This window comes from Hippichthys cyanospilos, chromosome 19, assembly GCF_059441005.1.
Source record: "Hippichthys cyanospilos isolate Australia breed blue-spotted pipefish chromosome 19, RoL_Hcya_1.0, whole genome shotgun sequence".
In the NCBI taxonomy this organism is placed as follows: Eukaryota; Metazoa; Chordata; class Actinopteri; order Syngnathiformes; family Syngnathidae; genus Hippichthys; species Hippichthys cyanospilos.
In genome coordinates, this window is record NC_142387.1 from 2610799 (window position 1) to 2625968 (window position 15170).

Consider the following 15170-nt stretch of genomic DNA (forward strand, 5'->3'; position numbering starts at 1 on the left):
CTTTATTTGCGGAACTAGGCCACTTCTACTCATCAATCTATTTTTGCATGTTTTTTCATTGTTCTTCACCCATTCAGTGTAATTTATTTGCTTAACTAGGCCACTTTCTTTTAACCAGTTAAGCTGGTAAGAGAGCGAATGCCTGTAGGCTTTCGCAGATCTCTACCGCACAGTGATTGCGTGGAGGGGGGAGAGAAAAAATAACTTTCATATGCGCTTCCCAGCCAGAGCTTGCATACCATCAGATTTTGAATGCGCGGCTTGAACGCGCTTTCTCCATTGTCCTCGAGGAAGCAGCAGCCACTGAAAGACGCTCATCATGGCATCCTTAATAATTTGCACTCCTTTTACCCTAGTTTTTATTTATTCGTTATTATTTACATTAGTACTTTGCGACCAAGACGATACAGAAGAGGAGCACGCCAAGCATACATACACGGTGGAAATGTTCAACGAGGCAGTGCTCACCGCACCGCACTTTGTCATGTTTTACGCCCCATGGTAAGTTCGCTGTCTCGTTCACGACATGCTATATTTTAACGCAGCAAAAGCGATGCCGTGACTTTAGCTCTGCTAGCGAGTGAGTTCAAGCGTACGATTTAGCAAAAACGCACGTCATCACTTGGCTTTTTTCTTCGCTGTTCAGTTTGAGCTTGTCGTTAGCTTTCAAGCTAGTAGCACTTACCGGTTAGCTCACTTAGACTGAGTTTTAAAAAAAAAAACATTTTACACAGAATTTTCTGGTTTATATATTTAATTAATTTAATTTCGTCTGAGCGAAGCGCTCACATAGTATATTTTGTAAAGCGTCAAATGTTAATGATAGCAGAACGTGAGATCAGCTGGCTGACGTGGCACAAGCGTCCTTTTTTTGGAACTGCAATTATTCTCAATGACAGTTGGGACATATACGATCCAATTGAAGCAAAGGTAAATGAGTGCTAACAATGTTAAATGATTATGTCGTCATGCGATATCTGTTGACATTTTAAAAACTATTTCTATATTAAATGCTTCCTGAATTAATTTTACTTTAATTTGCTCTTTACTGCCTAAGTCTTCATAAGTCTGTAATAACCAATTGTGTCATCACCAAAATTGTGATGCCCCTAAAAGACAAACCTGTATTGCCTATCAAAGGCACAGAACCTCACAGATTGTGTGTCCACATTAGGACACATTCGGCTGGCCTCAAATTATGGCATTGTGATATCAAAAATTTCACTGTTTCATGAAATGTTAAGGTTTCAGTACTTTTGATGGCAGCAGGTACTAGGATACAATAGATACTAGCCGCTCTCTCTCTCTGCTAGCAGTTTTACAGTCAAGAAGTAGACATTTCATATCAGAAGAATATAAATTTGCCAAATATATCTCGGTTTTATTTTGAAAAAAACACTACATAATATATATGGTCTTTCTATAACATAGTTATGTTTAGCATTGTGTATCAAAAGTATTAGTGGTATTGATTTTACATCCATATTTACTAAGTACACATCAGTAACAACACTAATGTAAAATATTTGTCTACATTCTGTTTTGTACAGGTGTGCCCATTGTAAGAAGCTGCAGCCCACATGGAATGAATTGGCAGATAAGTACAACAATATGGAGGAACCCCCCATCTATGTCGTGAAAATAGACTGTGTCCAGAACACAAAGTTCTGCTCCAAAGACCACAATGTCCGAGGCTACCCCACGTTAGTATTTCTCCACATGTCCTACCTGGTTGAGAATTTATTTGAATGCTCCAATTATGCATTCAAATATCAATTGTTTCTCACTCGTGCTTCTTGGAGTAATAAATAAAATTGTGCTTCTGTACCCCCGTTTTGAAGCTTATACATACACAAAAGTGATCGGCGCATCGGAAAAGTAACATTTATCTGATTACTTGAGGGGGAATAGAAACATAAACTTTTTTCTGCAGGTGATTGATCAATGCATTGAGCACCCCTGATTTATAGCATGTTTGATCTATTTGTTTGTTTGTTTTTTTGCAGGTTAGTGTTGTACAAACCCGGGCAGGAGCCTATCAAGTACCAGGGAACAAGAATATTAGAGGCTCTTGAGCACTGGATGTTGAGGACGCTTGAGAAGGGCCCTTCTGTAAGTGTTCCCAAATACTGCAAACTAGTTGTGTTGAAATGTGGTTGTTCGCGGTTCTCATTTGTGTCCTGTTCTTCTTTGTCTAGGAACTTGAAGAGGAGGAATCTGATGTTCCTCCTGAGCCCAAAGATGGCATGTACGAGCTGTCTGCCTCCAACTTCAAGAACCACGTTTCTAAAGGTACAGCTCCTCTTTACAATAATGAAAGACTCAGTACGATCTTCCTGTCATCAGGTGAAATTAATTGGAAAAACCTGCTGTTCAAGTTACAACCAGCAAAAGCGGTCTATCTGGATCCATTTCTCCTACCCTTAATTCACTTAACTGACATTTTAGTTGGTTGCGCAAGTCAAGGAAAATCAGAGTTTGACTCAGTGAAGTCTGTACTGTTTGGTTTCTCAAGTAAAAATAATTGACCAGAACGGGCAGGATATGACATCAGCATATTTAAGCCTGTGTTTATTGGTCCTCCCTTGACATGTTGGCTACAGAGAAGCAGTAAATGTTGTGCAATGGTTGCATTTAACTGTATAGGAGGTGGAAATATGCTTTTACAGCTCTGTGTTTATCTGTTAGACACTGTAACTTCAATACACCAAAAAATTGACAGAGGGCTGTCAATTATATTGATGTGAAGGGTTTTCAGTTCATTCTGGTTGTCTGATGATTGGTTCCTTTTTCATGTTAAGGTTTCAATTTTGTCAAGTTTTATGCACCATGGTGTGGCCACTGCAAAGCCATGGCTCCTACTTGGGATCAGATGGCCTCCACTTTTGAGCACTCCGAGGAGGTCAAAATTGGAAAGGTGAGCCCTTTCTATCTCACATTAATAAAGAAAGGATAATAATTTACAATTAAAATGACCCAGAAAGTCCCAGTAACCCTTTTGAGTTATCATTTCAGCACAAATAACTGCAAATTTAAAGATTTTTTTAAATGAAAATGAGAGTGTTATGGGAGTCATGAGACAGTTGTTTATGTGTTTTTCTTTAGGTGGACTGCACACAATACCATGATTTGTGTATTAAGTTCGGCGTACGGGGATATCCAACACTATTGTTCTTCAATGGAGGTGAAAAGGTTGGTTTCTAACTACATAACATTACTTCACATGTTCTTTATTGATTTCATTAAGTATTGTACAAAACGTACAATACATAAGACACACACTGTTTTAATGTTAAGATTTTCCTAAATTTTCATGCTCATAAGTTACCCTGTAACCCTGAGTTTCTACTATTCTACTTTTTTTGGCAGATAAGTACAATGTGGAACATGTATTGATCTAAGTTTTAGGCACCCTTTTATCATTGAAGTGTTACATTTGCTTTGTATATGAGAGAAATATTAGTTTTTGTAGAGGTACCTACATTACCACACGAATAGACAGAATTGTTTGTAACTTTCTGGCAAACGTAAAAAAAGTCGTATGGTGATGTGTATCAGTAGAGAAGTAAAGCCTGTTTTACACCCCATTCGCTCAGTGTGAAAGATTCAAGTCAAGCCCCTAGTTTGACTTGTTCTAAAGGGCACAATTACACATTTCCTGCATGCCTATATTTGGGAGTGCTGACGTACTGTAAGCCTACCAGGAAATAAAAGCAAATATATTGTCATTGGTTAGCTAACATCTCGGAAAGATGTATTGTTTATTGTTACAAAAAGCGCAGGCTTTGTTCATTTTAATTTGGCACTTACTGCATATAATAGTCCTATATATGCAAAAATGAAGTTTACAGTAAAATTCTCCTTACGGGCAATGCTAATATGCACGCCACTGAGACTACAAGATGGTTGGTGAGGGATAACAGTACAGTTACTGTTTAAGGTTTAATAATTTAGGATTCATTTAAATTTATGTTCTGCAGTAATATTTCTGTTAAATATGTATAGTATGAAGACTTACCACATTTAAAATAATTCAGGTACCCACTTAACACAAGTACGAAAATTCCGTCATGGGGGGGTGACGCTCCTTTGCGTTTTTTTACTTATCATTGTTGATATCCCAGTAACTGTTAATAGGGGGCAAATACAGCTCAAAACCCCTATAATTAATTCATATCTCCTCTTTTGCTGTGCTATCGACAAACAATGTTTAGTGATATTAGAGTTTTGTAAACACCATACTAATGTAAATACACATCTGGTCTACGCTGCCACTCATGTCTGTAGTTTCGTCCTAACTTCCTTACGTCTGCAGTATTCATCATTTCTCCTTTTATTCAGGGAAGAGTAAAATGATCCAGGCAGGATACCGGGCAGTAACTATGGAACAAGATTTTTTTTTTTTTTTTTTTAAACTTGTTGGGCCAGAAGTGCAATTAGACATATGGGAGAATGCTCTGCCTTTCGAGCCACCAAACCTTGTGAGAGAGCCAGCCAATGCTTCAAAATAAACTGTAGCCTAACAAAGTAATGAATGACACAAGTGGCCTGTGGTACGTTTTTATTTTTGAAGCTCCTACCAGAAGCATAGTTGCGGCAACGGTCTACTACTTAATAATCCTTACCTCCCAGAGTGAACAACAATTTGTTCTTTTTTTTTCCTCAATTGACGTTCTTTTTTTTCGACTGAGTTATTTTTTTCCATGCAGTGCAAGGTCTTGCGAGTAAGCAACGATATCTAAGCAGTCGACTCATTGAGCACCCCTGATCTGTAGTATCAAAAGCTTTTTTTGAGTCACGATTTTGTCCACAATTACAGTCAATTACAGCACATTTAGATAAATAATTTCCAGAGGACCAAAATGAAATAGAAATGTGGAATGATTGATACATTAAACATTAAGAAAAATTAAGAAATTGTCAGTTTGAGCGCAATTGCCTTATCGAACAGGAAACAATACTCGACAATAATGATTGCTGTTTGGAGGCTGCTAAAGGACAGCTATGTGTACTGTGGGTAGATGTGACTTTTTTCATTTAAAAAGGACACCATTTATTTATGACATCTTTAAATGAAACCAGTGGGGAACAAGCTTGCTAGTCACCGAATCATTTATACCCGTTATACAGAGATGGGCAATCCATTGCCAACTCAGGCCTCGCTGACAGCATGACCTCCTGCCAGCACTTTTTCAGCGTATGCTTTGTGACGCAAAGCCTTGAAAAAATACATAGGCTAAGCACCGATTGACGTGGGTTTACATCCATCCATCGTGGGCTGTACAGACTATATTTCTCACTCCCTGTATTTGTACAACCCGTCACATTATAAAGCACACAGTGAAGGTGGATGTTTTGTCAGTGACTGATCGATTTGGTAATGGATTGCCCAGCTCTGCTCATTAAATTTCTATTTGAAGTTACGTCAAATGAGAGTTCATTGCTAACCTGTCTGTTGCTCTTTCAACTCTTATGTATTTCAGTTAAGAGGCTTCAGGCAAGGGGCAAGGCACACTCAAGGCCTTTTTAAAAGGATCTTTGGGCTTGTCCTGAATATTTTCACGATATTTTTTGCTCCAACCAATGTGCGAGTTTTTCTCGCTCTCAGGTTTCTCTCTCCCTTTGTGGCTCCCTGTCTCTTCTTGTGCCACTCTTGGAGTTACCTTTAGTTTCTTTATTTACAGAATAGCAAAATATTATATACTGGTCATTTACTGTATATCCTGTAGAATTTGTCTTTTATAGTATTCAATTCTATCATTTATACAAAGAGTTATTACTTGTGTTCAGATTTAAGAATTACACTGTGATGACAAGTGAATGGCTATGGCTGATGTGCTTCCCATGGCAGATTGCGGTAACACGTTTCAAAGGAAAGCGAGACTATGACACCCTCAAAGAGTTTGTGGACCAGATGGTGGTTGCTGCTAAAACCAAACAGGAAGAAGCTAATACAGCAGAGGACGTAGCCAAGCAAGACCCCGTTGAAGATGCAAAAGAAGAAGCTAAAGAGGAAATAAGAGAGATTAAAGAAGAAGCCAAGGAGGAGCCAAAAAAGGTTGAAGTCAAGCAGCCCGAAGAGGCAGAAGCCAAAGAGCAGCCCAAAGAGGTAAAGGTCAAGGAAGAAGAAGCCAAGCAAGAGAAGGTGAGCTTTATGTGCATCTTGATCCTTATGTTGTATTTGAACTGTAAACTATAAGCAGGGTTCGTTTGGATTGTCCAATCGTTGGCCTCATTCCACCCTTCCCTCAGACCTGCACTTAGATGCCAGCCCCACTTTAGTGATCAGAAACGGCTTCTTGTTGGTTCATAATTGATCAAATAAAATGGGATGTAATTGTAATTCAAAGCACAGGTATCAGGTCGACTTATAATGGAGGTCGATTTGTACTTGCAGAAATACGGTATTTATAAATCAATGCAGTTTAGAAACCTGTTTTGACCATAGATAATCATTTTTATACCCCTAGTGTTTTTCATTGATGCATTAAGATCAAAGGCCCAAATTGGGTCAAGATAAGGACAGAGTTAGCTTAAGATTTTATCCCCTGCAACACTGACATTGTCTTTTCTTATTCAATTGTACAGTTGAAGCAAGAACATTTTATCAACAGACACCTTGGGCCCAATGTGTCCATCACCAGAAATGTTTGTCTTTACAATCTATTTTAGGCACAACGTCTGTCACAATTTTCAGTTGGCTCTTTGATTGCCTTCCAGTCAACCCTTTCCCTTCTTGTCATACCATTATGAAACAATGACAAATTATTAAACTCATTTTGTTTAATTGTTAGCAAGAATGTTTTGCCCACATCAAGACCTCATACGTCTGTTTGTTTCCTGTCTGCAGTCCAACGTCTTACACCTGACAGAAAACAACTTTGATGAGATCACCGCCAAAGGACTCACTTTTGTCAAGTTCTTTGCTCCATGGTATGACTGATTTCATGTTAACTTGTTCTTTTATGTAGTTTACGGAATATTTGTTGAAACAGTATCTTATGTGTATTTGATCCAGGGATCAGCAAACTTGTTGAAAAGCGACAATGGGCCATCTCGTAATAGTTTTTACAAATAATTTAATTTTGTCAGTTATTTTAAAAATGAAACCAAATAACTGACAAGTGAATAAAATAAATCAATACATTGGTTTAAGTGGATTTTTAGCGAGGTAAACAAAACTAATGGAACAAATATTGTCAAAAAGTCAATCCAAGATATTCTTCACTAAAATATGTTTTATATGCTCTCACTAGTCTCACCATGGTATTGTTCTTATTATTGCAGTTGTGGAATTAAACTTAGCAATCAGGAAGATAATTAGAATTAGCTATATTGTCCTGTTTTAAACTCTTTTCTATTGTAAGATAAGTCTTTATCATCCTCATGTTATCACAAGCACAAAAGCTCGTTCTGGCGCGAGAACTAAAACTTAGTGTTTCTGTGTTTCAGAATCAATAGGAAATGTTATCTTACTAGTCTAATGCTGGAGTCAGACTGAATGGGATAATGTATAACAGTGATTGCATTGACAGCTGTCGAACTGTCAACCAATATTGCATATAAATTTAACCAAACTTAATAACTCAATCTAATTGAATGTAATCCATAGCAAATAAAGTGAGTGAGACACACGGGGTTACCCAATTTTAATTGTTTGGTTTTAACCTAACACAATAGTGCTAAATCTACCAAATAAACATAGGGTACAATTAAAATAAACTACAGTGATCCCTTCTACTTCGCGGTCTCAGATATCGCGGTCTCAGTACTTCGCGTTTTTTTCCAGGAAAAATAAAAAATATTTCAAAATAATAAATAATTTAAAAAATGTGCAAAAAAGTACAAAAATTGAAAAAAAGCAAAAAAGTACATTATACAGTTCTGTATTAATCAAATAACGAAGTACTATTAGTTAATAACTGTCAAGAATTCTTCTAGCGTTAGAGTTTGTGACGTTTTTCTTATTTTGAAATGCATGCTTTTAATTTGTCGGGTCGCATTGCATTTCCGTTTCCTGTTTTACGTTCTCTGTGCGTCATTCAGCTCGTTACTGTGACGTAGTGAATGAAAACGTAAGCTCATATTTATAGTTTATGATCATTTATGTTGATAACGCACGCTACTGCCTATGTTTAGTAAGCGATGAGTGTTCATTCTGTTTATGTGTTCGTTTGTGTTGAGGTTGCACTTTATAGTTAGTAGTTGTTAGTTGTTGCTAACCCGCTAATGTCAGCTAAAAATACAGTAAATTCATAGATTAAGTGTTTATATGTTAGTTTACTGACTTTAAGATTGTTGTTGATTTATTATTCAACAGATACTACATGATACACCATACATGAGCCAAAATAAATGTGAAGTTCAACGTGATGACTTGCGTACTCTTTCACCGGAGTCTTGGTGCAGATAACCAGTCCTGAGAACAAAATCTCAACAAACTAAGTAATATTAGTTATTTAATGAATGTACAATAATGTTAATAAGGATAACGTAATGTTAAATAATAGGAGAAAGGAAATAAAATGTGCAAAAATACAAAAAAAGGATTGTTTATGGTTAATGCGGCTGTATTGGGGCGTACATAGAAATCTAGGAACTGATACCCTACTTCGCGGGTTTCAGACTTCGCGGGGGGTTGACAGCCCCCATTAACCGCGAAGTAGGGGGGATCACTGTATTCAACTTGCAATGCTTCCAAAATTAAAGTGCCGGTGCACTTTATGCTTGAAACTGTTTTAAAGTAGTAAAAATATGGTAAAGAATGGAGTGGCATGTATGTGTTCACCAGGCCATATTTTCCCCATTTAATTAGATGTGCTCCTATGTAGGTGCGGCCACTGCAAAAGGCTGGCTCCGGTATGGGAGGATCTTGCCACGAAGGAATTTTCTTCTCGGATCAGCGTCAACATTGCCAAAGTGGACTGCACCATGGAGCGCACGCTCTGCAACAAGTTTTCTGTAAGTATGGACATGGCTACAGGACACCAATCTCTATGAGTATCTTACGCACATTCCTAACCCCTGGGAGAAAGTTTTATCCAACTCGGCCTTTTTAATGTTTTTGATTTGTGATATCAAAGCAAAAGCATACAAAAAAAACACTAGAAGGCTAAAATATCATAAATAGATAAAATACGCATAGACGTATTTGACGACTTTCAACATGCCACACTGCTGTCCCTTCTAAATGCTAATAAAGGGGAGGTTGAGAGGTACACCCTATAAATGTTAAATTTAGTCCATGTCGTGCTCATTTGCTGCCATTCAAAATTGTAAATATTGTCAATTTTGGACATATTGATAACCCCATGTTTTATTATGCATTTTCACAGATTTTAGCATTAATCCTTTCAAAAGCAACTCGCGAACGGGGCGCAATAGAAATATTTGTGTTGACGCCGCAAGACCAGCAAGTGACACTAGCGGCCAACTTATGACATTTGCAAGCCTTTCAATGACTTGTATTGGCTTAGTCTGGACTCCCATGATGCAAAAGTCTTCAAAAGTCACATAATAAATATTCCTATTTCAATTTCATAAATATATAAATATATTGTGTACAGTGATCCCTCCTACTTCGCAGTTTCAGATATCGCAGTCTCAGTACTTAGCGTTTTTTTCCAGGAAAAATTAAAAATATTTAAAAAAAAAATCATTTAAAAAATGTAAAAAAAAAAAATGAAAAAAGCAAAAAAGTACATTATAGAGTACTGTATTCATCAAATAACGAAGTAATATCAGTTAATAACTATGTTAAGAATTCTTCAAGCGTTAGTGTTCGTGACGTTTATCTTATTTTGAAATGCATGCTTTTTATTGCCGGGTCGCGTTGCATTTCCATTTTCTGTTTTACCTTCTCTGTGCGTCATTCGGCTCGTTACGGTGACGTAGTGAATATTTATAGTTTATTATCATTTATGTTGATAATGCACGCTACTGCCTATGTTTAGTAAGCGATGAGTGTTTATACTGCACTTTACATTACTATAGATAAGTATCTAGCTTTTAGGTTTGTCTCGTCTTGCGCACCTGCACTTTGTTATTGTACATGTAAAAAGCAGAGGATAGTGAGAAACGCAATTTCGATTCCTTTGTATGTTAAGCACATGTGAAGAAATTGACAATAAACTTGACTTTGACTTTGACTTATTCTGTTTATGTGTTCGTTTATGTTGAGGTTGCACATTATAGTTAGTAGTTGTAGATAGTTGTTGCTAACCCGCTAATGTCGGCTAAAAATGCAGTTAATTCATAGATTAAGTGTTTATATGTTGACTTTAAGATTGTTGTTGATTTATTATTCAACAGATACTACATGATACACCATACATGAGTAATAAAAATAAATGAAATAAAAAAAAATAAATGTGAACTTCAACGTGATGACTTGCGTACTCTTTCACCGGAGTCTTGGTGCAGATAACCAGTCCTGACAACATATTCTCAACAAACTAAGTAATATTAGTTATTTAATGAATATACAATAATGTTAATAATGTTAATAAGGATAATGTAATGTTAAATAATAGGAGAAAGGAAATAAAATACGCAAAAAATACCAAAAAAAAGGATTGTGTATGGTTACTGCGGCTATATTGGGGCGTACATAGAAATCTAGGAACTGATACCCTACTTCGCAGGTTTCAGACTTCGCGGGGGGTAGACAGCCCCCATTAACCGCGAACTAGGGGGGATCACTGTAGTTACTTTTATTGTCGCATTGTTACAATTTTTAGACATAAAGGTTCCTCCCACCAAAAAAAAAAAAAAAAGTATTTGTATGGATAGGGGTGCCACTGAACGTTTTGTTTTCAGGGGGTTGAAAGTAAATATATATTTATATTTAACGATTTTATGACCTTTTCAACGTCAGTCCAATTTGGGTGATAATAAGGCCAGGCTAGTGAAAAATCCCCAGACACCCAGGGGTTTTGCAAATGAGGCCTAGAAACTCAAATCGCTGTCTGGGTTTGTTTGTTATAACAGAGCAGTTAACCTTAATGAAGAAGTTCTGCCTAAAGGTTCGGGACTTGAGTCCTGGCACAACAGTCTAGCACAAAGGTGTCAAATGCAAAGCGCGCTAGGAGGTTTAATTCGGCCCACAGGATGATTGTAAAAGTACAACTTGTAAGATTTAGACCGTTTTTCATTACAGAGAGCAGGTGCTGCATTTACCATTGTCCATAGCTATAACAGACATGGCAGCCTAACTAGACTTCAGATTATATTTAAAACATTCTGTTTGTCATTAAGAACAGTGCCCAAATGAGCAGTCACAAAAGTTGAAAACTACATTCACATTAGCATTAGCATCTAGCTGCCTTGTGCTACTGCCCAGCAAAGGTTAAATCCTTCGATCGCCCCAAGAAATGGGCCGCCATCTGGGCTATAACCAAACAATTGGCTTTGGTCTGTATAGTATTATAAACTTGTTCAGTCCGGTATTTCTCTTTAAAATCATTTTATTTAGAGCTCAGCAGTTAGCACACAGCGCTCCCGGATTTTTACGTGATGTCATGACTTTGTGAGTTATTTCAGGTAAAAACATCAAAATTGTATATACATATTAAAAATAGGTATCAAAATAGTATAATAAGTGCTACTTATATATATATATATAATATACATGTATACAATTAGATAATATCTTAAATAAAAAATATCTAAAGGATTTATTTGCCTTTGACGTGACATGCTTGTTATGGCCATATTCCCTTGTGAGGGTAGCCTAGCCAAGGCTAGATTAGCCATCTTGGTTTTTTTTATTGTCTCCAGCTTCGTTTCCATACTAATAATCTTTTTACTTCTCTCTTTAACATCACTAGCAAACTAGGGATCATGGTTAACCAAATCAAGTTGAGTTAAGCATTACGCACTGTCACACGAGTCAACAGTACAAGTCTTTCGTAAGTGTGCCTACCAATAGCGTCAAAAGTGACGTATGAACGCGTTGCCCCTAGTAGACACACGCGCACACTGACCGCCATGTTCGAGAAGAGGTTTTTTTTTTTTTTTAATGTCGTAAGTCGAAAAAAATGGCGGAAAGAGGGGACAAAAAATGTCGCGGAGTTCACTGTATTGGGATACATAGGAAGTTATTTAACTGCATTTATCTTTTCTTTTTTACATACCATTATTTAACTGCCTTTATCTTTTTTTACATACCGTAAATTTTGTTAAAAAAGTGGCTTCTTTTTTCACACATTTTGCAGGGTTGTTGTTTTTTTTGTTGTTGTTTTTTTTTTTACTAGCCACCAGGGGGCACTCACACAGTAGATATAGGGAGGTAGAAAAATACACTCATCAGAATACTGATTTTGAGTTTAAACTTCGATTTTACCTGCCACCAGGGGATACTTCTCTAGTATCCTAGATTGATCTAAGGAACCCATGTTGTGTTGGTGCAGTATTCTAACAATCGAGTGTGTCTGTTGAAAATATGTTTTTGCTGCTCGTAGGTGAGTTCACTCTGTGTTGAAGGTGCTACTCTTACTTCTAAACATGCAGTTATGTTCAGTGTGTTGAAGGAATGTGATGTTACTGTTACCAGGTACTCAAAAATAAATAGATCAATAAATAAAGTATTAAAAGGCCCGGATCATGGAAATCCAGGTTTTTGTTGCTTTTAGCCATGTTACAATGTTAATTTATTCGTCTTACTTTCCTTAATTGATGCATATCAAAGGATTCCCTGCTTATTCTGCGCTCTCAGCCCAGCTCGAGCAGAAAGAAATGGCTCGTGAGAGGGATGATGATGATAGCAGGCCCTCGTACTGCCCCCATATTAATAAATACATTCCCACTTTAACCGAGGAGGGGAGATTTTGCATACAGTAAGTCACACAGCAAACGTTTAATTTATTAGTGACTGGTTTCTACTAGCTAATTCTTAGTTAGTGGTTTCCCGAGGGGACCGATTTAATAGGAGGAATGCTGTGTGCTCTCTTGACACATCATTTGCTTGGTTGGCGACGCCAGTAAAACAACGATGTGTTTGACTTCTTCTTTCACTCCACCTCTGACTTCCATTACTGATCGCTAAAATGTTAGCCTATGTATTGTTGTTGTTTCGTCATGAAGGGCAGAGCAGCCACAAAGTCACAATATATTTACATTTGACAGCCTCTATTTGTTGGTAAGTGGGACCAGGCCAGCCCATGTAGTAAAAATCTGTATATGTTGACACTAATTATTTTAAAGTAATATATCATGATTTTTACCAGTCCAGCCACCTTGAGAATAGATTTTCCTCCATATGGCCCGTGAGCACAAATGCGTTCCTGATCTAGCAGGTTTGATATCTCGATTGTTGTTGTTGCTCTCCGCAGGTGCAAGGATATCCCACCCTGATGATGTTTCGCGCCGGAAAGCAGGAAGACGAGTATAGCGGCCCTCGGGACTTGGCAAGCCTACACGACTTTGTGATGAAGCATGTGAGGGATGAGCTGTGAGCTCGTGACAGCACTCATCCCTCTTGCATCGGCCGCACAGCGTTGGTGAGTGCTTGGCAGCAGCCTATGTCCTGCGCCAGCCAAACCTCACGCTGCTATTCCTGTGTTGACAGACCAATTCTGGGTGTTGGGTACGCAAATGTATTTCTCATTCTTTGGTTGTTTTGGTTCTTTGAAAAGAGCTTATGAAGTTTTATGAAGGGGGTCTCAGTTGTTTTCTGACATGATATGTGTAGCCATTTTTTTCTATGTTTTGATTTTATTTTTATACATGGGATCTGTTGTTCAAATGTACTTAAGATGTTAATTGATATGAGTGTATCAATTGTATGAGTGATATGAGCTATCAGCCACAAGAGCGCTTACGTGACCTTAACTCTCAGGGACAAAGCTTAATGAGCTTGGATGACCCCCACAGGTGTCTGACATGAAGACAGATTAGCTCCTCAGTGGTGCTCCATAATATCTCCATCACTAAACACAAATATAGTTTCTACTGTTTTTCTTAATTTGAATGGACTCTAAATATGCTCCAGAGAAGAAGGGTGTATGAACTTGCTTAAAAGGACGAGCCACTAGTAGTTTTTAAAATGGCCTTATGACTTGGACTTGTGAAAGAAGGTGTTTCCCGTGGAGCAGTGGGGCCAAAGCACTGAATTAGTTCCTAGATACACACGCTGCCACTGAAGCTGCCCAATGAGAAGTTGAATAATCAATCAAACCACAACCCCGTCCCCCCAAAAAATAATAAATATATAAATATATATATATAAATATATATATATATATATATATATATATATATATATATATATATATATATATATATATATATATATATATATATATATATCAGCTTCACATGCTGAAACCATCTCAGAAATATTTTCTTATTTGCACTTTGTAAATGAGATGTGGTGCACATGTTCCTTGACACTGTTCATGTAACAATGTAAAACCAAGCGACACACAAAAAGCAGACATTGCCACTTTTATGGAAAGCGCATCATCAGCAGTGGCCCCTTAAATGGCGTATAAAAAGTGCACATAAAATATGAGCTCATCATCAATAACAAACTAATAGGAGCCCCCAGCTTGCTTGACTCTCAAAAATAATTTTGAGGCTGCCGCCTCAAAATGAACAAAAATGTATACAAATTACATTAAGTCAATCATATAGCAATTACAAATGCTATTCAATTCAATGCAAACGTTAATTAGATGCAAATGACTTATCAATGGTAAACACTTGCATATGCAAACATAGCAAAGGGAAATACCTGGCACAATCGAAAATGCTAATGAGCTAAACGTAAACCCTGAATAAAAGGGATTAATTAAATGATTATAAATGTCAAAAACTTACAAATAAATGTGTTAACAACCAACAGTATGTTTTAAACATAATAGTAGGGGTGTAGTTATGAAATTATGTTACATGAGGGGTGGCACTTCCCCAGAGGCTGCCATGTCTGTTATAGATACGGACAATGGTAAATGCAGCACCTCCTGCTGTCCGTACTGAAAAACAATCAAAATCTTACACATAGTCTCTTGAAAGGATAAAAGTAAATCAGTTCCAAAACATCATTATTTCGGGTGCGGTCCATGCAGCTACGTTGGGGACCTCTGTTCTAAGGAAATCCAGTGACTTTTGTTGTTGTTGTTCTGCAGTCATAGGTTGTGCACTGCCCATGGATTTTTTTTCTTTAAAAT

The 15170-nt window shown here is 37.3% G+C and overlaps 1 protein-coding gene across 1 annotated transcript; it reads left to right on the forward strand.

Annotated features, from left to right (window-relative positions):
* Nucleotides 1-203: 203 nt before the first annotated feature.
* txndc5 (thioredoxin domain containing 5) lies at nt 204-14257 on the forward strand. Its single transcript, XM_088402615.1, has 10 exons — nt 204-501; nt 1551-1703; nt 2007-2112; nt 2199-2292; nt 2802-2917; nt 3106-3192; nt 5852-6145; nt 6851-6933; nt 8832-8961; nt 13332-14257. The coding sequence occupies exons 1-10, from the start codon at nt 320-322 to the stop codon at nt 13452-13454; spliced, it is 1368 nt and encodes a 455-aa protein (XP_088258741.1). The 5' UTR covers nt 204-319; the 3' UTR covers nt 13455-14257.
* The last annotated feature ends 913 nt before the right edge of the window (nt 14258-15170 follow it).